We start from the raw sequence: 25,417 nt of genomic DNA, 5'->3' as shown, positions 1-25,417 counted from the left end.
AAATTCCCGAACACAAATTATTGGCCGAATTTGCAATCATTCGGCCAAATTTGACAGGCACTATTCGGGTAGATTCAAAATCGAATCATCAGAATTCAGATTCAGATTCGAATTCGGCAACCATGAAAACTGACCCAAATTTTCGGGTACATAACAAATTCGCAAATTTGGAGAGCAACCCTGCCTGTGGCCAGAGCTGTCACAATTTGCTATCCAACTTCTGTCTTGCCCTGCCACAAGCGTCCTGTCAGAAAGGACCTTCAGCGCAGCTGGAGGCATTGTCACTGAGAAGAGAAGTCGCCTAAGTCTCAAAAGTGTTCAGTACCTCACCTTTATAAAAATGAATAAGGCATGGATCCCGGAGGGCTACTGCCCGCCTGAAGACTAAGTCAGTCCTCACGCACAGCATCTCTGCCTGCACACCGTGTGACTGGCTGCCTGCCCCAAGACTAAGTCGGTCCCCACACAGCATCTCTGCCTGCAAGCCGCTTGACTGCCTTCTCTGTCACCACCAACAGGGTCCAGGACTAGCTAGCAGCGGCTGCTACAATAATGTTTCTGGTGCGTGTACATGCCTGCCTCATTTTTCTGGCTGCACTGCAGCTGCAACAACAAAACAAGGCATGTACATGTGTCAATTTCCCTTTGTGATCATTACCTTGCCGCGGTGAAGGGGCTTGTGTATCACAATGAAGCAATGACTGCTGGCTATATGAGTGTCTCTGGGGGGGCGGGGTACACCCAAGATAATAAGGTCATGGCTTCATTGTGGACAGACCAAATTCGATCAGCTGGACAGTCACTGTTGTTCTGTCATTGAGCTACTTCAGCCCGGCGACCATATGGGCTTGAAAACTGCCATGGCCTGCACTATTGCCATGGTGCACACCAGTACAGTAGAGTTGGGCCGAACCTCCGATTTTAGGTTCGCGAACCGGGTTCACGAACTTCCGCGGAAGGTTCGGTTCGCGTTAAAGTTTGCGAACCGCAATAGACTTCAATGGGGATGCGAACTTTGAAAAAAAAAATAATTATGCTGGCCACAAAAGTGATGGAAAAGATGTTTCAAGGGGTCTAACACCTGGAGGGGGAATGACGGAGTGGGATATACGCCAAAAGTCCCCAGGAAAAATCTGGATTTGACGCAAAGCAGCGTTTTAAGGACAGAAATCATATTGAATGCTAACTGACAGGCCTAAAGTGCTTTAAAACATCTTGCATGTGTATACATCAATCAGGTAGTGTAATTAAGGTACTGCTTCACACTGACACACCAAACTGTTCACTGAACAGAACAGGTATGCAGTGGCGGGTTCACAGAACAGGTATGCAGTGGTGGGTTCACAGAACAGGTATGCAGTGGTGGGTTCACAGAACAGGTATGCAGTGGCAGGATCACTGAACAGGTATGCAGTGGTGGGTGGGTTCACAGAACAGGTATGCAGTGGCCGGATCACTGAACAGGTATGCAGTGGTGGGTGGGTTCACAGAACAGGTATGCAGTGGTGGGTTCACAGAACAGGTATGCAGTGGCAGGATCACTGAACAGGTATGCAGTGGTGGGTGGGTTCACAGAACAGGTATGCAGTGGCAGGATCACAGAACAGGTATGCAGTGGTGGGTTCACAGAACAGGTATGCAGTGGCAGGATCACTGAACAGGTATGCAGTGGTGGGTGGGTTCACAGAACAGGTATGGAGTGGCAGGATCACTGAACAGGTATGCAGTGGTGGGTGGGTTCACAGAACAGGTATGCAGTGGCAGGATCACTGAACAGGTATGCAGTGGTGGGTGGGTTCACAGAACAGGTATGCAGTGGTGGGTTCACAGAACAGGTATGCAGTGGCAGGATCACTGAACAGGTATGCAGTGATGGGTGGGTTCACAGAACAGGTATGCAGTGGCAGGATCACTGAACAGGTATGCAGTGGTGGGTGGGTTCACAGAACAGGTATGGAGTGGCAGGATCACTGAACAGGTATGCAGTGGTGGGTGGGTTCACAGAACAGGTATGCAGTGGCAGGATCACTGAACAGGTATGCAGCCAGGAAAAGCTAAGCCTAACTAATCTTTCCCTATGAGAGACAGACAGCAGCTCGCCCTACTCTCTCTAATGCAGGCACACGAGTGGCCGTAATGGCCGCCGCTGCCTGCCTTATATAAGGGGGGTGGGGCTCCAGGGGCTAGTGTAGCCTAATTGGCTATACTGGGCCTGCTGACTGTGATGTAGAGGGTCAAAGTTGACCCTCATAGTGCATTGTGGGGCGAACCGAACTTCCGGAAACGTTCGCCTGCGGGAGGCGAACGCGAACCACCGAAGTTCGCCGGCGAACCGTTAGGCCCATCTCTACAGTACAGCACAGCCTTCACTACACAAACAGCTGTGTGCGGTGCATTACACAGTGAGTTTGGTGTAACATCGGCTGACATTGCGGCTGCGCAGGGTATGCCCGCCGTCGCCTTTCTCCCCTGCTCTCAGGCCTCATCCGTTCCGCCGGCGTCTTGCACGCCGAAAACGGTACTGTCTCCTGCTCATATGGTCACTGTCTCGCGTGGGCGTGCGCGGAGACAGGACCTTTATGCTGGAAGAAGGCGCGTCAGCTGACCTGCCTGTCGGCTGACATCAGAGGTGACTCTCGCCGCTCGGATTGGCTGATTACGTGGTGGGCGCGGCTGAGAGCTTTCCTCTGCTCCTTAAGCCTTTGTTCTTCATTCGCAACCTGTCTGCTGTCGTGAATACTTTGTGTTAGCGCTCAGACCTTAGTCTAGTATCCGGTGTGCTTTGATCTGGGAGGAGACCAGGGATTTCCCACAAGACTAGGACTATTGTTATATTGTATTATTGATATTCTGTGTATGACTCTGGCTAATCTCTGACCCTGCTTCTGCTTAACGTTTATGTACCTCTGCCCATCTGATCTCCGTTGCTGAACCCCTACCTGTTTACCTACTACGCTTTTGCCTTCTGATTCTGTACTGCATCTGCCTCTCAGTTATAGAACCTAGCCTGTTTGACCTTTCTACTCACCAGTGGGCCCTTGCCACTGGTGAGCTACTGTTGCTAATAGTACCTTATGCATATAGAGACAGATAGCGTGCATCTTCCGTCTTAAGCATGTAGATTTATTGTCAGTGTTGTACATCAAAATTGAATTCTGTGCATTGCATATTCCATAACTGCATACAAAGTTTGCCAAGTATTGCGCATATATAGTACCTTGCGGTTCCTTGTGAGGGCCTGTCAGCGTGGGAACTCTGACGCTGACAGGCCCTCACAAGGAACCGCAAGGTACTATATATGCGCAATACTTGGCAAACTTTGTATGCAGTTATGGAATATGCAATGCACAGAATTCAATTTTGATGTACAACACTGACAATAAATCTACATGCTTAAGACGGAAGATGCACGCTATCTGTCTCTATATGTATGCTGTTCAAACCTCTTCTTTCCAAGTTGTGGAGCGGAGCACACGTCTTGTATAAGCAACTGTCTACAAGCATATGAAAGTATAGCCTGTCAGCTATTATATTGACCACCTTGGGCACGCCTTACTCGCACCAAGACTGGAAGCAACGCACCCCTTAAAGGAGAAGTGCCACGCCATCCTGTTTCCTTTTACATAACGCTAATAGTACCTTACCAGCTCCTCTGGTAAGGTCTAGTTAAACTATCTAATTACAGTTGCTGATAGTACCTTACCAGCTCCTCTGGTAAGGTCTAGCCAAACTATCTAATTACAGTTGCTGATAGTACCTTACCAGTTCCTCTGGTAGGGTCTAGCCAAACTATACAGTTACTGTTATGTTTAACCCACCAGCTCCTCTGGTGAGGTTGTTGTCATACTAGTTTATTACTGTTTCAGGTAGACCTTCCAGCCCCTCTGGCAAGGCCTATCTAACCATTACGTACTGTTGCACTATTCACACAGTATCATTGCTAGCTATACTTGTATTATTGGTGATTCTGCAGATCATCACATAATCAGGTATTTGTCTGTATTATTGGTGATACTGCAGATCACCTAATAATCAGGCGTCTGAGTTGCAGCACCCAATCGTTACAGAACAGCAGACCAGATATAAAATGGAGACACTGTGCGATTGGGTAGATTTGTTGACTAACACCATTAATGATCTTATCAAAATGGTGAATTTGCAGCAGACCCAGATTGACAAGCTGGTTCAGACAGTTAACCGTGTGAAAGACCCTAATGCACAAGTGTCATCCCCTCTTGCGATTGAACCCAGGATGCCTCCTCCTGAAAAATTCTCCGGGCATCTCTCTGATTTTTGAAATTTTAAACACCAGTGTTTATTATATTTTGAGCTAAGGCCAGTATCGTCAGGTACAGAGGGTCAGAGAGTGACACTAATTAAGACATTATTATCTGGTGATTCGCAATCCTGGGCCTATAGTCTTCCCCAGGGGCATGAGGCTTTGGCCTCAGTTGAAGATTTTTTTAAGGCAATGGCAGTTATATACGATGATCCCGATTTAGCAATGACGTCAGAGAGGAAATTGAAGACCCTCAGGCAGGGGCATAATTCTGTCAAGACTTACGCAGCTGAGTTTAGGAGATGGGCAGTGTCAGCCAGGTGGGGGCAGTATGCACTCTTAGATTGCTTTTTATCGGTGTTATCTGATGCAGTTGCCGATTTGATGTTAGGACACCCCGAACCTAAATCAGTGGACGAGGCCATTTCACTGGCTATATAAATTGATCGGCGAGTTCGCTACCAGAGGCAAGCTCAGAGTAAAGTACCAGGGAGATTTACTTCTGGTACTCTCTTGCCTCCTGTGCCTTCCTCTCCACCTCGTGGTGAGCCAATGCAGATTGGCCAAACCAAGCTCACAGAGGTCGAGAAGAGCAGGAGGCGCAGTGAAAAATTATGTCTTTATTGTGCTGTGAAAGGGAATATGGTATCTACTTGTCCCAAGAAGGTGGAAAACTCTATCGCCTAGGAGTAGCTGGAGGTACTACCCTAGGCGATTCAGTCTTACCTCTAAACAATAAACGTCTCTTACTCCCGTGTTCTATCACCTGGGAAGGGCAGGTTCACTCCACTCAGGCTTTTATAGACTCGGGTTCGGCTGTCAATGTTATGGCTTATGATTTCGCCATCAAGTTTGGTTTACCTTTAACTTCTGTGGGACGACAGGTTCAGATTACAGCAGTGGATGATTCCCCATTACCGATTAAACAGTCTATCCCCCAAACTCCTGTATTATTATGTCAACTAGGGGTCTTACATAAAGAACCAATACAGCTTTTGGTACTCCAGATGTCTACCTCCGCTGTCATTCTGGGTATGCCATGGCTTAAAAAACATTCTCCTCAGATCGACTGGAGTTCCAGACAGTTGTTAAGCTGGTCCCCGTACTGTCATCATCATTGTTTGGAGAGAGTTACCATAGCCGCTACCGAAATTCAAGTTGAGGGGACTTCTGAGCCGTCCTCTGAACCCCCTGAGATAGATATCTGGGTGGATTGGGTACCTACGTTAAGCCCATTCCAACAAGAGGTCCCCAAAGGGAAACCTGAGGGGGTTCTGTTCGTACCATTACAGTTCAGATTTAAGATTCTTCATGCCTTTCATACCCATAAAAATGCTGGTCACCCAGGAATTGCTCGCACACAGGAGTTGTTAGACCGTTGTGTCTGGTGGCCCTTGATAGTGTCTGATTGTAAAGAATTCGTTGGTAATTGCTCTGTATGTGCTAGGAGTAAGTCATCTAGGCGGGCTCCTGTGGGTACCTTGCAGTCACTTCCGGTGCCTGAGCAGCCATGGACCCATGTTTCCATGGACTTTGTGGGGGAAGTGCCTAGATCAGAAGGTAAAACAGTCATATGGGTGGTAGTCGATAGGTTCAGCAAGATAGCCCATTTTATTCCCTTGGATGGACTCCCCACTGCACAGGAGTTGGCAGAGCTCTTCATCCATCACATTTTCAGACTGCATGCAATTCTGGAAAATGTGGTGTCAGATAGGGGATTCCAGTTCGTCTCCAGGTTTTGGAAAGCCTTCTGTCATCATATGGGAATTAATCTATCGTTTTCCTCCGGCTACCACCCACAGACAAACGGGCAAACCGAAAGGGTTAACCAGTCTCTAGAGCAGTTCCTTAGATGTTACGTGGTTGTTGCCCAAATGGATTGGGTCAAATTCTTGCCTGTTGCAGAATTTGCCCATAATAATTTGAAATGTACCTCCTCGGAATTCTCCCCTTTTCAGGTTGTTACTAGGGATGGTCGGAAATGCCAATTTCCGTTTCCGCGGTAAATCCGCATTCCGCCTTTGCCAAATACCGATTCTGCTTTCCGCTACCAATTTCCGCATTCCAATGCGGAATTTCCGCCGGAATTCGCGGAAATTCCACCCGACTTTAACATCGATTTTCTCAAACACTAAAAGGTCTTTTTGAAAACTTTTTTTTGCATCTTGTTCAGGAGATTCTGTTTAATAAACCCTAAAAATTTGGTGTTTCTAGGACTTACGGGGGCTTTGCTATTAACCACTAAAGTCAGCGGATTTTTACTGTAATGTAAATGCAGAAAATAGGCAGATGCAGATTTTCTTCATTTTACATTACAGTAAAAATCCGCCGACTTTAGCGGTTAATAGCAAAGCCCCCGTAACTCCTAGAAGCACCACATTTTCAGGGTTTATTAAACTGAATCTTGTGAACAAGATGCAACAAATGTTTTTCAAAAAGACTTTATAGTTTTTGAGAAAATCGATGTTAAAGTCAGGCGGAATTTCCGCAATTTCCGGCGGAAATTTCCGCAATTTCCGGCGGAAATTTCCGCGATTTCCGGTGGAAATTTCCGCGATTTCCGGCGGAAATCCGCCTAACGCACTTGCATTACCGATTTCCGCATTCCGATGCGGAAATGCAATTTCTGATCGGAATTTCGGAAATTGCATTTCCTTGGAATCCGAATGAGCATCCCTAGTTGTTACGGGGAGATCATCGAAATTCTCTCCTCTGCCAGTAGTGTCATCCCCTTTCCCGGCTTTGGAAGAGTGGCAAGGGAAATTGAAGGAGATCTGGGGATTGGTCAAAGGGAACTTAAAAAGAGCCTTTGCCACCCAGAAAAAACTATCACATAATCAGGTATAGTGTCTGTATTATTGGTGATACTGCAGATCACCTAATAATCAGACGTCTGAGTTGCAGCACCCAATCGTTACATTTGGTCTGTCAGTGTAAAGCAGTACTCTAATTACACTCCCTGATTGATGTATACACATGCAAGATGTTTTAAAGCACTTTAGGCCTGCAATCTAGCATGCAGTGTGATTTTCTGCCCTTAAAATGCTGCTTTGCGTCAAATCTAGATTTTTCCCCGGGACTTTTGGCGTGTGTCCCACTCCGCCATGCCTCGGTACAGAGGTGCTTTGCCACTTTATCGACTTGATTTTGCTGTCTTTATATTATTGCCTGATAAAGCGGAGTATTGACCCGTGAAACGGGTTGCATCCCTGGAGTCTGTAAATAAATGTTACTTTGGTTTTAGTAATGTCTCATAATCCGTTTTTTTTTCTTTCATTGAGGGAGGTGAGTCCACCAACTTCCCCCTTTTAGACGGTTTTTAATTGTTTTATGCTTACTGACGCCTCTGTTATACAAATCTGCATACACACTGGTTCTTAGTCATGCTGCTATGACTAAGGACCAGTGTGGGTCCGAAACATGTTAGCTATGTGGCTTTTTAACCTGTTTCAATGAAGATTGGATAATTTTTGCAACAACTATTGTGCGGAACCCCCTCCTTTTTGCTCACAGAAATCTGACTAGCTATGCTCTGAATCACAATTTATTGTGCCAGTAAGGAATAAATCATCTTTAGAGTGACATTGCTGGAAAGGTGTAAAATGATACTCTTTGCCATGTTGAATTATGAACACTTTGTCATTTACTGTTTCAAATATTGTTTGACATTAAGGCTAAGTTCACAGTGGGACGTTAAAGTCACTTGTTCAGGCCTCTTTCACAGTGGGACAGTGCATTTTGATGCAACGTTAGAGTCGCAACGCAAACTTACAACACAACGCGCCCGAAAAGTCGCAAGGCAGCATTGCCAATGCATACAGCTTATACAGTAGAAAATAGAGGCAATGAAAAGTATGTCTCCAAATCATTACTGAGCAAGCGAGCATGTGCAAACAGTCTAATGCAGCTGATAACGTGTATAACGCACTGCATGCAGTATTTTCACTTAACGTGCAGCGTTAGACACCAACGCAACGTGTGCACTGTGAACAGGGCATTGATTTTTCATTGCAGTGCGTTATTCTGCATTAATGTGTGACTTTAAGGTCACACTGTGAAAGAGGCCTAAAATAAAATTTAACGCAGAATAACTCAGCTCAATGAAAAATCAATGCCCTGTTCACAGTGCACACGTTGCGTTGGTGTCTAACGCTGCACGTTAAGTGAAAGTACTGCATGCAGTGCGTTATACACATTATTAGCTGTGTTACACTGTTTGCACATGCTCAGTAATGACTTTGAGGCATGCATTTCATTGTCTGTGTGCTCTACTGTATCTGCTGTATGCGACTGTAACGCTGCATTGAGTTGCATCGTAAGTTTGCGTTGCAAGTTGCGACTTTAACATCGCATCAAACCGCAACGTTCCACTGTGCATCTAGCCTCAGTCATTAAACAACAAACAAAAAAACTAAAACAAACTAAGAAAAAAACTTTCTCTCCTAAAGATCAGTTATGGAGCTACGGATTTCTCACTGACTAATAGACGTCTTTATCCTCACGTATTCCGGACTGTCCAGAATGACCATGCTTACTACGTAATTGTAACTAAGCTGCTGAAACACTTTGGCTGGACCTGGGTTATTATAATGGCACCGAACGATGATGCTGGGAAGCAGGAGATAGAAATATTAACAAGTTACCTGACTAACAATGGCATTTGTATAGAAACTTCAATATTGGTGCCACTCGATTTATTGAATTCTGTATCTAAAATAGAAAACATAATTGTATCTATAAGAAGCTATCTAGTGGAAGTTATTGTTTTTTGTGGATCTTATATTGGATTTTCAACATTCTTTGTGTTGAATAACATTCCTTCCATGGATAAAACATTTATTTTACCTCCTGTTTGGTCTTCTGGAATTCAATTAAATATAGTTCAAAGTAGTGTTTGTAATGGCAGCTTGGCTGTGGAACTCTACCCGTTATCACTCCCAGATAAGGAAGACATCTACGATGGTGTGGATTTGATAAAGAGCAGATACCAGTCTACATTTTCCAGATTTCTCCTGTACATTGCAGACTGTCTGTTGGCAAATAAAGGAAACAGGACGGTTCTCTGTTCGATTAAGCATAAAAAAGGAGTGCATAATATAACATTCCCAAATATTGCTTTACAGGATACTGTAGAAAAAGGTGTCTCTCCACGAATTTATTATGCAGTAGAAGCCATGGCTAAAGCTCTTCATGATCTGTATCTTTTTGTAAAAATAAAACCCAATGATAAACAACTTTATAATTACAAACAGGTAGGGTATATGTTTCCACTCATCAGGGATGTACAACGTTGAAGCCCAACTACATGTCAGTTAGTCTATACCAGTGTTTACGATGGACTGAGGAATGGAGACATGTGGTCTGTTTGTGACAGCCAGATTATCTTGACCAGCCCTGCTTAAGCTGTGCCAAAAATATGTGAGGACCCCGGCTCTTGAGGACTGGAATTGGACATCCCTGTACTAACTCTTGACTAATCTTTTTACAGAGAAGATCTGGCACCTCTCCAATAAAATAATTTTTAATATTTGTAGGCCTGATCTTTATATTTTTTCCAGTGTGTTTTTTTTCCATAGCATGTGGGCTTTGGGGGTGTGTTCTTTTGAATGTTTTTTCAAAACCACCACCCTCATTGGAGGTTTGAAAAGAAATGTGTGCTATGCTCATCACAGTTCTCCAATCAGGTCTGTTCATTTTCATACATAAAAACTGATTGGTCATACCTGGAATGTCTTTGGTGTATATTTACCTGCTGTGTTTAGTGAGGTGTTAGTAGTGATGGGAATTCTGGCTCTTCTCAGAGAATCGGCTCTTCTGAATCGGCTCCCATTAAAGAGCCGGCTCTTACGCCTCTGAATCGGCTCTTCATTAACCAGCTGAGCGGTCTGGACGAGCTCAGCTCGTCCAACACCGCCAGCGGCTGCCGCTCAGGCCCTGCTGGGCCGATTTTAATGAAATAAAAAGCAGCACACGCAGCCGGCACTTTGCCAGCCGCGTGTGCTGCCTGATCGCCGCCGCTCTGCGGCGATTCGCCGCGAGCAGCGGCGAAAGAGGGTCCCCCCAGCCGCCTGAGCCCAGCGTAGCCGGAACAAAAAGTTCCGGCCAGCGCTAAGGGCTGGATCGGAGGCGGCTGACGTCAGGACGTCGGCTGACGTCGATGACGTCACTCCGCTCGTCGCTATGGCGACGATATAAGCAAAACAAGGAAGGCCGCTCATTGCGGCCTTCCTTGTTTATTCTGGGCGCCGGAGGCGATCGGAAGATCGCCTCCGGAGCGCCCTCTAGTGGGCTTTCATGCAGCCAACTTTCAGTTGGCTGCATGAAATAGGTTTTTTTTTGTTTAAAAAAAACCCTCCCGCAGCCACCCTGGCGATTTAATCAGAACGCCAGGGTGGTTAAATATCACTAGACACCACTCAGAATCGGAGTAAAAGCCCTGCCCCCCTCTCCATGACAACTCCAGACTGCTTCTCTGACTGGGGCAATCCCTCCTGCTACTGCTCTGCTCTGCCCCATACACTCCGACCAGCTGCAAGAGGAGGACTACATCTCCCAGCATGCCTCAGCACCCTTTATTACACAGCAAAGCAGAGCTGTGTGGGGGCGGCTAAGGCATCGGCTCTTTCAAAACTGAGAACCGGCTCTTGTCGTTCGCAGCAAAGAGTCGGCTCTTAGAGCAGGCTCGTTCACGAACGACCCATCACTAGGTGTTAGGCTGTGTGGTGTGGACAAGGGATAAGGTTTTAAATGACTGTCCATAGCCATGTTTTTGCCCTTCTAATGTCTCCATCTGTTTGTGATTTTGAGCATTTTGTGAATAAAGTTAATTTTATTAGAGTGGTGTCAGATCTTCTCTGGAAAAATATAGGCTGAGGCACATTGGTACACGGGTGGTTTGGAGTGCAAACTCCCAATATCACAGCCATTTGGGAGCTGCTCTACTTAATTTTGCTGCTCCACTAACTCTTGGAACATTTTATGAATACACAGCACTGATCATAAACAACAACATTACAGTATTTTTATTTTATTTTTACTTTTATATCTGTTTTTATGTATGTATCTGCTACCTTTGGTTGCAGGTAAATACTGATGGGTGTGTGACACAAACAGGGAAACAGGTGCAGAAATAAGAAGCACTCTAACTCACCTTTTATTTTGGCACGAGTGCACCGAAGTGGATTGAAATGACACAGAGTCTTAAAGGAAACTTAAAGGGGAAAATTAACTGATGAGATAAACAATTTTCTCTACCCTCCTACTACTGAAAATGTATTTTTATTTTAGAATCTCCCAGTTTTATTTCCTTTTTTAAAAGTAGGCGTAATGTTGTGTTGTATTGTATGAATGACAGTTTTTGAATTTTTTACATAATCTTAGTGTCCCATATAAAAAATATATGAACGTTTGACCTTTTTTAATCTACATATGCATTCAGAAGCTGTTCTCTACAGGAAAGCGTTTTATGGCTGTAAATCCTGGCTTGAGAGAAAATGTCATTTTCATATACCGTGTTTCCCCGAAAATCAGACACCGTCTTATATTATTTTTACCTTCAAAATATGTGCTAGGGCTTATTTTCGGGGAGGTCTTATATACAGGGTGGACCATTTATATGGATACACCTCAATAAAATGGGAATGCTTGGTGATATTAACTTCCTGTTTGTGGCACATTAGTATATGGGAGGGGGAAACTTTTCAAGATGGGTGGTGACCATGGTGGCCATTTTAAAGTCGGCCATTTTGAATCCAACTTTGGTTTTTCAATAGGAAGAGGGTAATGTAACACATCAAACTTATTGGGAATTTCACAAGAAATGGTTTTAACGCAACTTTATTATTTCATGAGTTATTTACAAGTTTCTCTTTGTTTACAGCTATTGACATGTCTCTGAGGTTAACAAGTGAGGAGCGGATAGAAATTGTGTTGATGTCTGGTGAATTCAGTAACCGGGTCATTGCAGCAGATCTCAATGCAGAACACCCTACAAGACCCCCATGCTACAGTTAGCAAACTGCTTGCTATGTTTTGTGAAACTGGTTCAGTGTTGGATTTGCCAAAATGTGGAGGCATGAAATTTGTCACTAATGAAGACACATCAGTGGCTGTCCTAGCTTCATTCAGCAAGAGCCCACAGCGTAGCACTCGCCGCATGTCACTGGAGAGTGGCATTAGTCGAACATCCTTTCGGCAGATATTAACTACTCACAAATGGCATCCTTACAAACTCCAGCTACTGCAGCATTTCAATGAGGATGCCCCAGATCGGCGCTCTGAATTTGCAGGATGGGCAAAACAAAAATTGGAACAGGACCCTCAGTTTACGCAGAAGATTTTGTTCAGTGTTGAGGCAAAGTTTTATGTGAATGGTGAAGTTAACAAACAAAACCACCGCTATTGGTCTGACACTAACCCACATTGGATAGATCCCTCCAAGATTGTTGGAACAAAAAAATTGATGGTATGGTGTGGTATATGGGGTACAAAGATAGTGGGGCCATTCTTCATCAATGGAAACTTCAAGGCCACTGGATGTGCAAAATTGCTACATGATGATGTGCTTCCCTCTTTATGCACTGAAGCTGGCACATTCCCTGAGTTTTTCCAGCAAGATTGTGCATCACCACATTATGGGTGTCAGGTCCGAGCATTCCTAGATAAACAGTTTCCTGGAAAGTGGATTGGTCGTCGTGGGCCAGTTGAATAGCCCCCAAGGTCTCCTGATATGACCCCCTTAGACTTTAATCTTTGGGGTCATCTGAAGGCAATTGTCTATGCTGTGAAGATACGAGATGTGCAGCACCTGAAACTACAGATACTGGAAGCCTGTGCTGGCATTTCTCCTGCGGTGTTGCTATCAGTGTGTGAAGAGTGGGAGATGAGGGTACGGATACTGGAAGCCTGTGCTGGCATTTCTCCTGCAGTGTTGCTATCAGTGTGTGAGGAGTGGGAGAAGAGGGTGCAGATACTGGAAGCCTGTGCTAGCATTTCTCCTGCGGTGTTGCTATCAGTGTGTGAAGAGTGGGAGAAGAGGGTACGGATACTGGAAGCCTGTGCTGGCATTTCTCCTGCGGTGTTGCTATCAGTGTGTGAAGAGTGGGAGAAGAGGGTACGGATACTGGAAGCCTGTGCTGGCATTTCTCCTGCGGTGTTGCTATCAGTGTGTGAAGAGTGGGAGAAGAGGGTTGCATTGACAATCCAACACAATGGGCAGCACATTGAATACATTTTATAATTGGTCAGAAACTTATAAATAACTCATGAAAGAATAAAGTTATGTTAAAACCGGGCACACCATTGTTTTTCTTGTGAAATTCCTAATAAGTTTGATGTGTCACATGACCCTCTTCCTATTGAAAAACAAAAGTTGGATTCAAAATGGCCAACTAAATGGCCACCATGGTCATCACCCATCTTGAAACATTTCCCCCTCACATAAACTAATGTGCCACAAACAGGAAGTTAATATCACCAGCCATTCCCATTTTATTAAGGTGTATCCATATAAATGGCCCACCCTGTATATGTATCTATATTTTGTAGGGGTAGCCAAACCCCCCTTTAATACATATTCAGATACCCCTAGTATATAGGCAGATCTGCCCCACCCAGTATATACTGTAGAGGTCATCGGGGATGGGTGCTGGATGGGAGGTATATATCTCCAGTGTTTGGATTGTGGTCCCTTTAAAACCTTGTGTGGTCCTAGGAAAGGAGTCCGGATTTTCGAAGCAGCAAGCAATTGCTGCTTGTGTGTTTTTTTTTCTCTTTTCAGGGCTGGACTCCTGGGATGGGAGGAAAGGAAGGGCGGGCCTTCCAATCCCACCTATGTACACACCTGGTTGGCAGTAGGGCTGAGAGAGCCTCACTAATGTTATGGTAATGAGATGCTAATTATGCATAAGTAGCAGTCTCGCAGGCAGTCAGAGAGAGGTGTTTGGAGGAGTAGGATATTATCCACTGGATCTCCTGTGAAGGAGGATTGGTGATCACTTGCTGGATGCCAAACCACACTGTGGACTGCTGTGAGTGTGGCTTTGGCCTGTTGGAAATATACTTGCTTTGAACAAACTGGACTTTTTACTACAAAAGCTGACGTAAGCTTACTGTTTATTTTCCTCATTACTGCTGAAACTAAGCTGTTTATGTTCTGCTTCTAAAATAAACAGACTTTATTTTGTACATCTGTGTACTGTGTGCTAGATGCTGCGACCCCTCTAAACTTCACAATACCCAGACCCTTCATCCCAGTACATAGCCTTACCCCCTAGTATAAAGAGTGTAGATTTTCAGAGTAGCCTCTCCCTCCTCCCTTTCCGCCCCCCCCACCCCCCACTGCTTCTGCTGATGATTTACCTCCTCTACTCCTGGCCCCTCTCCTCCAGAAAGTTGGATACCCCCTGCGGGCTGCGGCTAATGCTGTGCATTATTCAGTTCTCAGATCAGCGGTGAATGCAGCTCAAGTTGTGCATTAACAGAGCCTATATACAGGAAGTGATCTCTGTTTACTTCCTGTAGAGGGCGGAGCTGTTATTGCACAACTTTACCAAAGCCAGGGAAGTAGCAATAGGGGTTGCAGAGGTTGCGACCGCATCGGGACCCTTGGGCGAGAGGGGCCCCGAAGGGCCCTCCCTTAGCTACAATATTAGCTCTCTATTGGTCCTGTGCTCATAATAATCACTTCTATAGATACTTTGAATAGTAGTAATCATTAAAGACTACCTCCAGCCAAAAATGTTCTGAATGGCAATACATGTATGTAGTCTAGGCACTGTGTACAGTTAGATGAACATATAAAATTTACATTTGGTACATCATATTTGATAGAACAGACTCACATTTATATCTGTATGTAGCACTTCCTTATTCCTCCTGAAGCTGAAAGCATTGTGCCCACCTCTTCAGCCTGGTTAACTCCCCTGTGCCTCCCTCCCCTGCTGTCTGCCTGCCTGGATCAAATTACTTCTCTTTTCACAAACTTTAGCACAGAGAAGAGATAGGGAAACTGCAGGAGCCTGTCTTATCATGTATGTTTGCTATAATTATTATTTCAGATGTCTGTCTGTCTGCCTAGATTAGATCACATGGACATGAGGGGTGGAGTTATGACATCAATCTCCCAGCATCCCTTGCACGTATAGTTTGGAAAGAAAAAAAAACTGCCCCAGACGCCATTTCACACTGGGGTGGGGATTTCAAAATTATATGGGGAATACAGACCCTGGGGGTGAGAAAATCACACTTTATCATGGGTGATTTTATATGATGATGATGATGATGATGATGATGATGATGATGATGATGATGATGATGATGATGATGATGATGATGATGATGATGATGATGATGATGATGATGATGATGATGATGATGATGATGATGATGATGATGATGATGAAGAAGAAGAAGAAGAAGAAGAAGAAGAAGAAGAAGAAGAAGAAGAAGAAGAAGAAGAAGAAGAAGAAGAAGAAGAAGAAGAAGAAGAAGAACCAGGTGAAGAAGAACCAGATGATGATGATGAAGAAGAAAAAGAAGAACCAGGTGAAGAAGAACCAGATGATGATGAAGAAGAAGAAGAACCAGATGATGAAGAAGAAGAAGAACCAGATGATGATGATGAAGAAGAACCAGATGATGATGATGAAGAAGAAGAAGAAGAAGAAGAAGAAGAACCAGGTGCCAGTGCAGAAAAAGAAGATGAAGATGATGGTGATGAGAAAGAAGATGGTAAAAAAGAAAAAGAAGACGGTGAAGAAAAAGATGGAGAGTAGAAAAAGAAGGTGAAGACGGTGAAGAAGAATAAGCAAGCAAATGCAGAAAAAGAAGTTTTCCATCATTTTATTTTTTTTTAAATTACACCTATTTAATTGTGGCTTCCGTTTAAAAAATGCTTTAAGGCCATTTGAATTCGTGATCACAACTATTACCCAAATTCAATTAGTGATCACGCCTCAAATTCGAAACGAATTCTATGGTCGTGATCACGTCCAAACCCGGATTTGACCCGGACCCGAATTCAAATATACTTAAATCGAATCTGGGTACATTTGAGCAACCCTGCCCACTACTGCTGTTGTTGTTACCCCATTCAGTTGCAGGTGTAGTAGCATCTCCAGTGCATTAGTTTTCACTTGCAGCAGGCACAGCATCCCCCCTCCCCCAAAAAAATGACAGGCAGAGGCAGGCCACCCTGCAAGTACCCTTGGGGTCATGCTGCTGTGATTTCCTGTGGCCCTGAAAGAATGCCCAGTGTTCAGAGAGCACGTACCATCAACACCTAAAATGCAGAGGAATTAGTTGACTGGCTTAAACAGCACACCCCATCTTCTACAGCTTCCGCATAGAACCTATTTGACTCACCATTTGCCTCCTGCTCTGATTCGGGCACCCCACAGCAACTTACCACCACTCGCCCGGCAGCCCAAACCACCACTAGCATCACAGTCGCTCCACTTGATATGTCAGAGCAGTTATTCACACATCCGTGTGATGAATTCAGTGATGCACAACCATTACTGGCAGAAGATGAAGGCGATAAGGATGTCACACCACATTATATGTCCCAGTCAGGCATCAGTACACACTTGGACATAAGGTGTGAGGAAGATGATGATGATGTACTACCCGATGTTGGTGCCTATTTGGAGGTGTCTGAGACAAGTGAAGCAGTTAATGACGATGATGTGTCCATGGATGTCACGTGGGTGCCTTCAAAAGGAGATGAAGAAGAAGGGGATAGTTCTGTTGGGGAGACAGAGAGAAGGAGGAGGAGACGAGTTGTTGTAAGAAGCCAGGAGAGCTTGTCACAAGGAGCTAGTGGCACTGTCAGACAGCAAGTATCGGCACATGGGGTCAGCCAGCCAACATGCCCTTCAACACGCCCTTCAGTCGTGGGAAGTCCAACACCCACATAGGTACAGCTGTTTTGCGAAGGCACCTGATCACAAAACATAAATACCAATGGGATGCACACGTGAATAAAAGCAGCTCACAAACTTAAGCCACCCTCCTCCTCCTCCTGGTCCAGCAGCATCTTCAACCACATCAATCTTTGCTGTCCTAGCCCCCTCTCAACCACCCTCCACTCCGTGTCTCTCACCTTGAGCAGTTCCTGCTCATCATCTGCCCACAGGAGTCAGCTTTCTGTCAAGGAAGTTTTGGAGCAGAAGAAGTGAATGTCTCTGAGTCACCTCCTTGCCCAGCATCTGACAGCTGGCTTGTTGGAACTGTTAGCCCACCAGCTTTTACCATTTAAGCTGGTGGAGTCTGGGGCCTTCAGAAAATGTGTTGCCATTGGGACACCACAGTAGAAGGTACCAAGCAGAAACTTATTTTCCAAAATGGCAATCCCCTACTTGTACCATCACATGGAAAGAAACGTTGTGGCAACTCTGGCACACAGTGTAGGGGGAAGCGTCTATATGACCACTAATACCTGGTTTGCAAAGCACGGTCAGGGCAGGTATATTACATACACTGCGCATTGGGTCAACTTGTTGACAGCTGCCAAGCATGGAATGTGTTGCTGTGTGGGGAAGTTGGTGACACTGCCATGACTTGCAGGCAGGCCTGTTGCCACCTCCTCTTCTCCTCCTACTCCTCCTCTGTCCTTTTCGCTATCCTCCTTGGCTGAGTCCTCCTCCTCTTCTGCTGCTGTGGTTATCTCTACAACTGCTACTGAACCCCCCCAGGTCCAAAGGCCTATTCCACATCCCCGGTATGACAGTGTCACTCCATCTTGGGGATGACTTGCCTGAAAGTCGAGAGTCACACCGGACCAACACTCTTAGCCTCTCTGAACAAACAGTTGGATCTTTGGTTGACCTTGCACCAACTGGAAAACGTCAAAGTTGTGTGTGACAACGGAAGCAATTTGTTGGTGGCATTGAATTTGGGCAAGTTAACACATGTGCAAATACCTCCAGAGTATTGGTGCGCGCCTCACTCCTAATCCTAAAGTACTTTCACTGTAAAGCAAGGCCTGCTGCAATCAAATGCCACATGTACATATCCATCAACATATCAATAAACGTTAGAAGAATGTGCTGCCCCACAGTCCAGTTTCAATTACAAAATGATATACCTGACCAAACATCGGTCAACAGTTCTCCCAACCAGATTCAATCTTCTGATGGGGCTCTGCCAGGAAATCCACCTAAAAAAAATAAAGATAAAATGAATTGCATAGACTGCATAAAGAATTCAAGTGGAAAGGTCACCACGCCAGTATATGAGAGGTCCTCATGTGGATAATTACAGAAATCCCCACAGACACTGTGCTCCAACCCACTATAGGGACTGCTCTCACCTCTTATGGTAGCTGCCCTGACCCACAGACAGCACCAATCACATGTGTTGTAACCACTGACAGTGGACTCTCCCAGATGGATTCTCACAAATGGCAGCCTCACAGCTATGCAACATGCATTAATGGACATCCACCACATTTTGATTAAAGGCTAATGCACCAGGAGTTTAACAGGGTCACCCACGGGATTTTTTGTGCCCAGCAACTTCAGGGACCGTGCTTGCCTTATGTACAGGCTGCCCCAGGATCAGACAGGAAACACAGCCTTTGAGAATGAGAACCATTCAGGTACCAGCACGTCCCCTGTAGTCTTCTGGCTTGCTTTGCAAAACTTCGCTCAGTGCATCAATGGATTTCTGTCAACTGAATAAGCTCCTATTATTACTGAATTTTATTATAAAAAGTAGTACTACTCAAAATTGTTGATAAAAACAAGCATTTCAGATAGGAGGACGTCTCCTCTGCTCCAGATGCACTGACACACCTCTGTCCGCCAAGCCACAACCTCGGCATCCAAGCATGTGAAAATTGGGTCTTTCATGCTGTCCTGCCCATTGAAGGACCTCTGTATAAAAAAAACTCAAGAACAAGGACCTGTACTGGATAGCAATGCTACTGCACCCTCGGTATAAGCACAAAGTGGCGAAACTGTTACCAACTCACAATCAGTCGAAAAGGATGAACAAGTTCCACAGCAGCCTGCAAAGTATGCTGTACACTTTGTTCAAGGGTGATGTCAAAGCACAATGGGAAAGAGGTGGCAGGACTAGTCTTCCTCCCACGGCCAGGCCGACAAGGACAGGACACTGTTCCAATGTGTTGGTGATGTCGGACATGCCCAATTTCTTTTGTCCTACGCATCGCCACAGCCTTTCGGGATCCACCTTAAGAGAATGCCGTGACCGAAAGGTAATGCCTACCTGACCTTAACTGCTGATATCGACACTCTGAGGAGCGATAAAACCCTGGGCTATTGGGTGCGTAGGCTTGACCTGTGGCCTGAGCTCTCCCAATTTGCCATCAAACTTCTCTCTTGCCCCACCTCAAGCATCCTCTCAGAGAGGACCTTCAGCGCAGCAGGAGGGATTGTCACTGAGAAGAGAAGTCACCTAGGTCAAAAAAGTGTTGATTACTTGACCTTTATTAAAATGAATAAGGCATGGATACCAGAGAGCTACTGCCTGCCGAAGACTTGTAAGTCAGTCCCCACCCAGCATTTCTGTATGCCGCATGCCGGACTGCCTGACTTCTCCGGCACCACCGACATGGTCCAGACCAGGAATCCAGGACTCAACAGGTGGATCCTGAATTTTTAAGGACGCTGCTATAGCAGCGGCCACTACAGAAAATATTTTTCTTGCATGTGTACATAGGCACTAGATCAAAGGACACCATGATGGTGTATCAGGTAGTCTGCATTATATTGTCTGGTGTGCCAGGTAGTTTGCATTTTATTGCCTGGTGTGCCGGGTAGTCTGCATTCTATTGCCTGGTGTGCCAGGTAGTCTGCATTCTATTGCTTGCCAGGCAGGCTGCCACCATGCTGTAATTTGTAATTGTAGATTTGAAATTTAAATAAATTTGATATTTTTTTTTTTTTGAAATGGGGAGAGGGAAAGAAAGCCCCTAGTCAAGCACCACTTAACGGTACAAAAAAGTTTATTCAATATTCCATATAAGTAAAGGACACAATGAGAAACAGCATATAGTTAAAATCAAGTAAAAACGGCAAGAAACAACCCACTGCTGCAAATAAATGATATCAATAATGATATAAAGTCACCTAATATTGTATAAATAATGAAATACACCTGGTCACTAAATGAACTATCCTCAGCATATATAGGGATGTGCAACAATAATAATAGCAAAGTGAGCATCTGTTTAGAGCTCACTAATGCTTGAACCCGGGTTCAGTAAAGGAACGTGCAAAATAGCAAAATGTATACATATGAGAATACAATAAACCATAAACATATTGTGCTAAGTGTTATAAATACACAGAACTGCAATATATACCCTGGAGCAGCCTATAGATAAAGTGCATAAAAGTGAACGGAGTGCAAAAAATAGAAGATACTTATCCCCAGAGAACATGCATCAGGTGTAAGCAGCAAAGTGAGGTCGGTTCCCCTCAGAACAATCCCGCAAGCTCCGCGGGCGTCACCCCGCTTTGAAAGGAGAGAGGACACCGCACAATATTTTTTTTTTTAATACATAACTTTTTTTCATAAATAACTTTAAAAATAATTTTTTAAAAATAAATTTGATAAATATGCTTTAAGAAAAAAAAATAGGTAGCATGTTGAGCCTGTCTGCTTCAGTTAGGCGCGCATGCAGTACCCGCACATTTCAGGACCTTATAGACCGGTTACACTCAATCTCGTGTGGCTGCTTGGTTGCGTAACTAGTTGGCATGGAGGAGTTTACAAATAGTCTTAAAAAATAAAAAAAAAATAGGTTGTACACTGAGCCTTTCAGTTTTTCATCATATAGCTCCATTATTAACTTCCCATGCTGGCCTCTGCTACACGCCACGTTTGTCCGTTCAGCTGAGCGCGCATGCAGCACCACCCAGACCTAAAGGCCTAACAGACCTGTTAGCGCTCAATCCCGGTAAACGTGGTGTTTGGTCTGTTAGTGTGAAGCGGGCATAACCCTTACATTACCACTCTGGATTGTATCCACTTATACCACTCTGGACCCTTTATTCCACCAATTGAGGAATGTACTGCAATTTCTGCCCTTTAGGGATTAAAACCCGACTCTGCGTCAACTCTGTAATTTTTGGTGGGACTTTTGGCATGGATCCCCCTCCGGAATGCCACATTCCAGGTGTTAGACCCTTTGAAACAAGTTTTCTATCACTTTTGTGGCCAGAAAGAGTCCCTGTGTGTTTCTAAATTCGCCTGCCCAACGAAGTCTATGGCGGTTCACCCGGTCCGCACAAACTTTTCCGGAAGTTCAAGTTCGCCATTTGCGAACTCAAAGTTTGATGTTCGCGACATCCCTAATTCTAAGTTGATGCAGAATTATGTAAATTTCCAGAAAATTTATGAAACGTGAAAATCAAATAAAGTGGAGTTAGGTTTTTATTGGTCCATTTTCAAGCTGTATCATTTTCCATCCGCTCAGAATTATTTGCATCTCATTGACTATTCCTATTTACCATTTGTTCTAGAATGTAAGCTCTAATGGCCAGGGTGCTCATTCCATTTTATTTATTTTCCACCTCTATGTACGAGGCTTAAGCTGACCTGTTTAATTCTGTAGTATCTGTATCTCTTAGTTTGGTAACTGTTTATACTTTGTATACTCTATTGCACAAGTGCCATAGAAGATGTTGTGGTGTTCAATTCAAAATAATAATAATTTGCACCAGCCCAGTTGTATACTATTGTCCTGTTCAAAAATTAAAGGGGAACTTCAGCCTAAACAAACATACTGTTATCAAGTTACATTAGTTATGTTAATTAATATAGATAAGTAATATAATCTCTTACCAACCGTGTTTTAAAAGAACAGGCCAATGTTTGTGATTTCATGGGGGCAGCCATCTTTTTGGTTGAAAGGAGGTGACAGGGAGCATGAGACACAGTTCCAACTGTCCTGTGTCCTTAGCACCTCTCCCAGCTGCACATGCTAGGCTTCAAATCTCAAATTCAAAAGTAAAAAAAAAAAAATTGCACCAAAGCAGCAGAAGGAGAACAACAACATCAGAAATCCCATCATGCTTTGCACAGCATCTGGGGAAAAATGCCCGGGCAGTTTTCTTCTGTGCAGCTAAAAATAAGGCTTGGGTAAGAAAAACAAAGTTCTGATGCTGTGAAACTGTTAAAGAAACACCAAGCCTTTTCAGTGCTGCTGAGTAGAGATTTAGTCCGGAGGTTCACTTTAAATTACATTTTTTTATGTATAAATGTAGTTAAATGATCAAATATTGTTTATGTTTCCATCCATAGTATGAGGTCTTGCTGTTAACATAATATTTTTTAGATTCCAACTTAGTTCAAACACCCTGAATGCAAAACCTATTTCATATGGCCACAGCGGTATAATTGTGGTGTTGAGTCACTAAGCCTTGGTTATTGCAATTTGCAAATACAGTGTAGACAGCACACTGTAATGTAACCAGTGTTTATGCAAGTAACTTGTTTGCATTTAGTAATGAGCACACATTTCCCATAATCGTAATTTTTCATCTTAACCGGTTGAGGACCACAGGCTTACACCCCTCTAGTGACCAGGCTATTTTTTTTTACAATTTAGCACACCGCAGCTTTAACAGCTCTTTGCAGAGCTATACGACTTAGCACACAAATGAATCTTGCTCCCTTTTCTCGCCACCAACAGAGCTTTCTGTTGGGGGCATCTGATTGCTGCTCCAACGTTTCCCTTTTTTTATTTAATTAATTATTACTTTTTATTTAAAAAAAAATAGGCATTAGCTTATGAGAGGCAATCATCTTGTGGGTCACTTGAGGGGACAGCTTACTGACAGAGCTGTCCCTGTACCGAGCTGCAGGAGACCGCAGCACTGTACATATAAATAATGACTGTTTTATTTTTCTAACAGCCCGCTAGCCGCGATCTGGAAGGCTGATCACGGAGCTCTGCTCTGTGTCTCGGTAGGGAATGATCGCACGTGCACGCAAGCGTTCCCTGCTAATCTCTGCCCCAGAACTTGACAACGATTGGCGTTAGGCAGTCCTGGGGGAGCCACTCTGCAGCCGCCGATTGGCGTTATGCAGTCGCAGAGAGGTTAATTAACAATTACGATAAATAATCATAATGCAAAATTTCCAGGAATTTTTTTTTATTAATTTCAAATATAAATGTACAGTACCGTAGGAACCGTTATTTTGCAATTTCAAATTATTTTCACTTAATTTTGTCTCAGCTTTAGTGATTAATAGCAAAAGCATCTATTCATGCTATTGTCACCAAATTTGCTATGTATGTTAAGGGAATAGTGGGTGAGGTTAAAAAAACAAAAAACAAACAAAAAAAATCATTATAAAAATGCAAAGGAAAAATGTTTTTAACCATTTTTCCTTTGCCTTTTTAAAATCTAATTTTGTAAAAAAAAATATTTTTTGACTTGTTTCCACTATTTTCCTTAACCACTTTGCGACCAACTAACGCAGGATGGCGGCTGCAGAGTGGCTTTCTCATTCCTTGATCACGCCAAGGAGCGAGATTAGACGGTAGCTTGTGATCGCAAAAACGCGAGTGCCCATTAGTAAACAGAGCCGGCCGCAGTGATCAGCCTGCCAGCCCGCGATCACGGCTGGTAGGCTGTTTTTTTTATATACAGGGTAACATATATGTATATATAGCGCTGTGATCTCCCGAAACACTGTACAGAATATAGCCTTGTCACTTAACTGTCCCATAGAAGGGCCCACAATCTAATCCCTGCCATAGATATATGTCTATGTATGTATCATGTGGTGTATGTAACATAGTCTAGGGGCAATTTAGGGGAGGAGGGAAATATATATATATATATATATATATATATATATATATATATATATATATATATATATATATTAATAATAAAAATAAAAAATAAAAAAATAAAAAATGCAGCATTAATCAGAGACCACCAAAAGAAAGCTCTATTTGTGAGGAGAAAAGGGAGTAAATTTCATTTGGGTGCTAAGTTGTATGGCCGAGCAGTAAACTGTTAAAGCGGACCCAAACCAAACATTTTTTTTAATTCAAAATATTTAGTTGCTCCACTCTGACACATACAAAGATAAATAAACACTCTTTCAAGCCTCTGAGCTTTTCAGTGCATGCTTTTCACCCTTCTCTTTTCATAACTAGGGTTATACAGGCGGCAGCCATTAGCAATTCCTTCTTTTGCCGGACACCACCTACTCCACCAGTCTGCCGGATTCTGTCCCGGCAATATGAAAGGAAGGGAGGGGTTCCTCCAACAATATTATTTAGAAAATAGATTTTATTTCTGAAATCTTGTATTTTTTAATTTGGGTCCACTTTAAAGTTGTGAAGTGCTGAATTGTAAAAAAATCACCTGGTGACTAGGGGAGTACAAACATCTGGTCCTCAAGTGGTTAACATATATAGCAATTTTGGTAATGATAGCGTGTATGGTGGTTTTGCTATTAACCACTAAAAGTGGCACAAAATTACACAACATTACATGTAGTTACATGAGAATTATGAAGGGATTACACAAAATCAAATGAATAAAGTATGACCTTGATTGTAAAACTTGATGCAAAATATCATTTAATCATAATTAACAGATTATGGTCATCACTATTTGCATTATGTACATGTGAAGTGTCTATTTGCATGCTGGGCTAGCATATGAACCAGTTCAAATCTTTTTGCTGATAAAATGCCATAATGCAAAACAATGCAATTTTCTATTGCATGAGGCTGGGTTCACATATGACACATAAGCGCGAAAAAGTAGCCTTTTAGGAGGGTGCGTTTGCGATATTCTTTTGTGTTTTAAAGCGTTTTTGGTGTGTTTTGTGTTTTCTTTTCTTTACGCAGATGCATTTTTAATGCGTTTTGCATGTTTTTTAATGGGTTTGCGGTTTGTTAATGTAAAACACATATGCGTTTATTATGCGTTTTTTTTAATTTTTTAATTTATGCAAATCATTTGGAAGACAACAGGAAGCGGAAACACATCAGAGATCTTTACTGTTTAATTTAAAACGCATTAAAAAATGCATGAAAAACGCAATGAATATGTGTTTCCATAGACTTTCAGGATGTGCTTTTTGGCAGCCAGCCTGCATATTATGCAACACTGCAAAAGTCTGCAGATCGCTTACTGT

The 25,417-nt window shown here is 43.6% G+C and overlaps 1 protein-coding gene across 1 annotated transcript in view; it reads left to right on the top strand.

The window, feature by feature from the left end:
• Window positions 1-16,740: 16,740 nt before the first annotated feature.
• Window positions 16,741-25,417, top strand: part of LOC137509457 (vomeronasal type-2 receptor 26-like) — a 33,809-nt gene continuing 25,132 nt past the window's right edge. The window contains exon 1 of the mRNA XM_068233868.1: window positions 16,741-17,133. Coding sequence (XP_068089969.1) covers window positions 16,741-17,133 — 393 coding nt within the window. The remainder of the gene's footprint in view (window positions 17,134-25,417) is intronic.

Source organism: Hyperolius riggenbachi, chromosome 1 (genome assembly GCF_040937935.1).
Source record: "Hyperolius riggenbachi isolate aHypRig1 chromosome 1, aHypRig1.pri, whole genome shotgun sequence".
NCBI lineage: Eukaryota > Metazoa > Chordata > Amphibia > Anura > Hyperoliidae > Hyperolius > Hyperolius riggenbachi.
The sequence above is the reverse complement of the archived record's forward strand: the minus strand, read 5'-3'. Positions and strand labels throughout refer to the sequence as shown.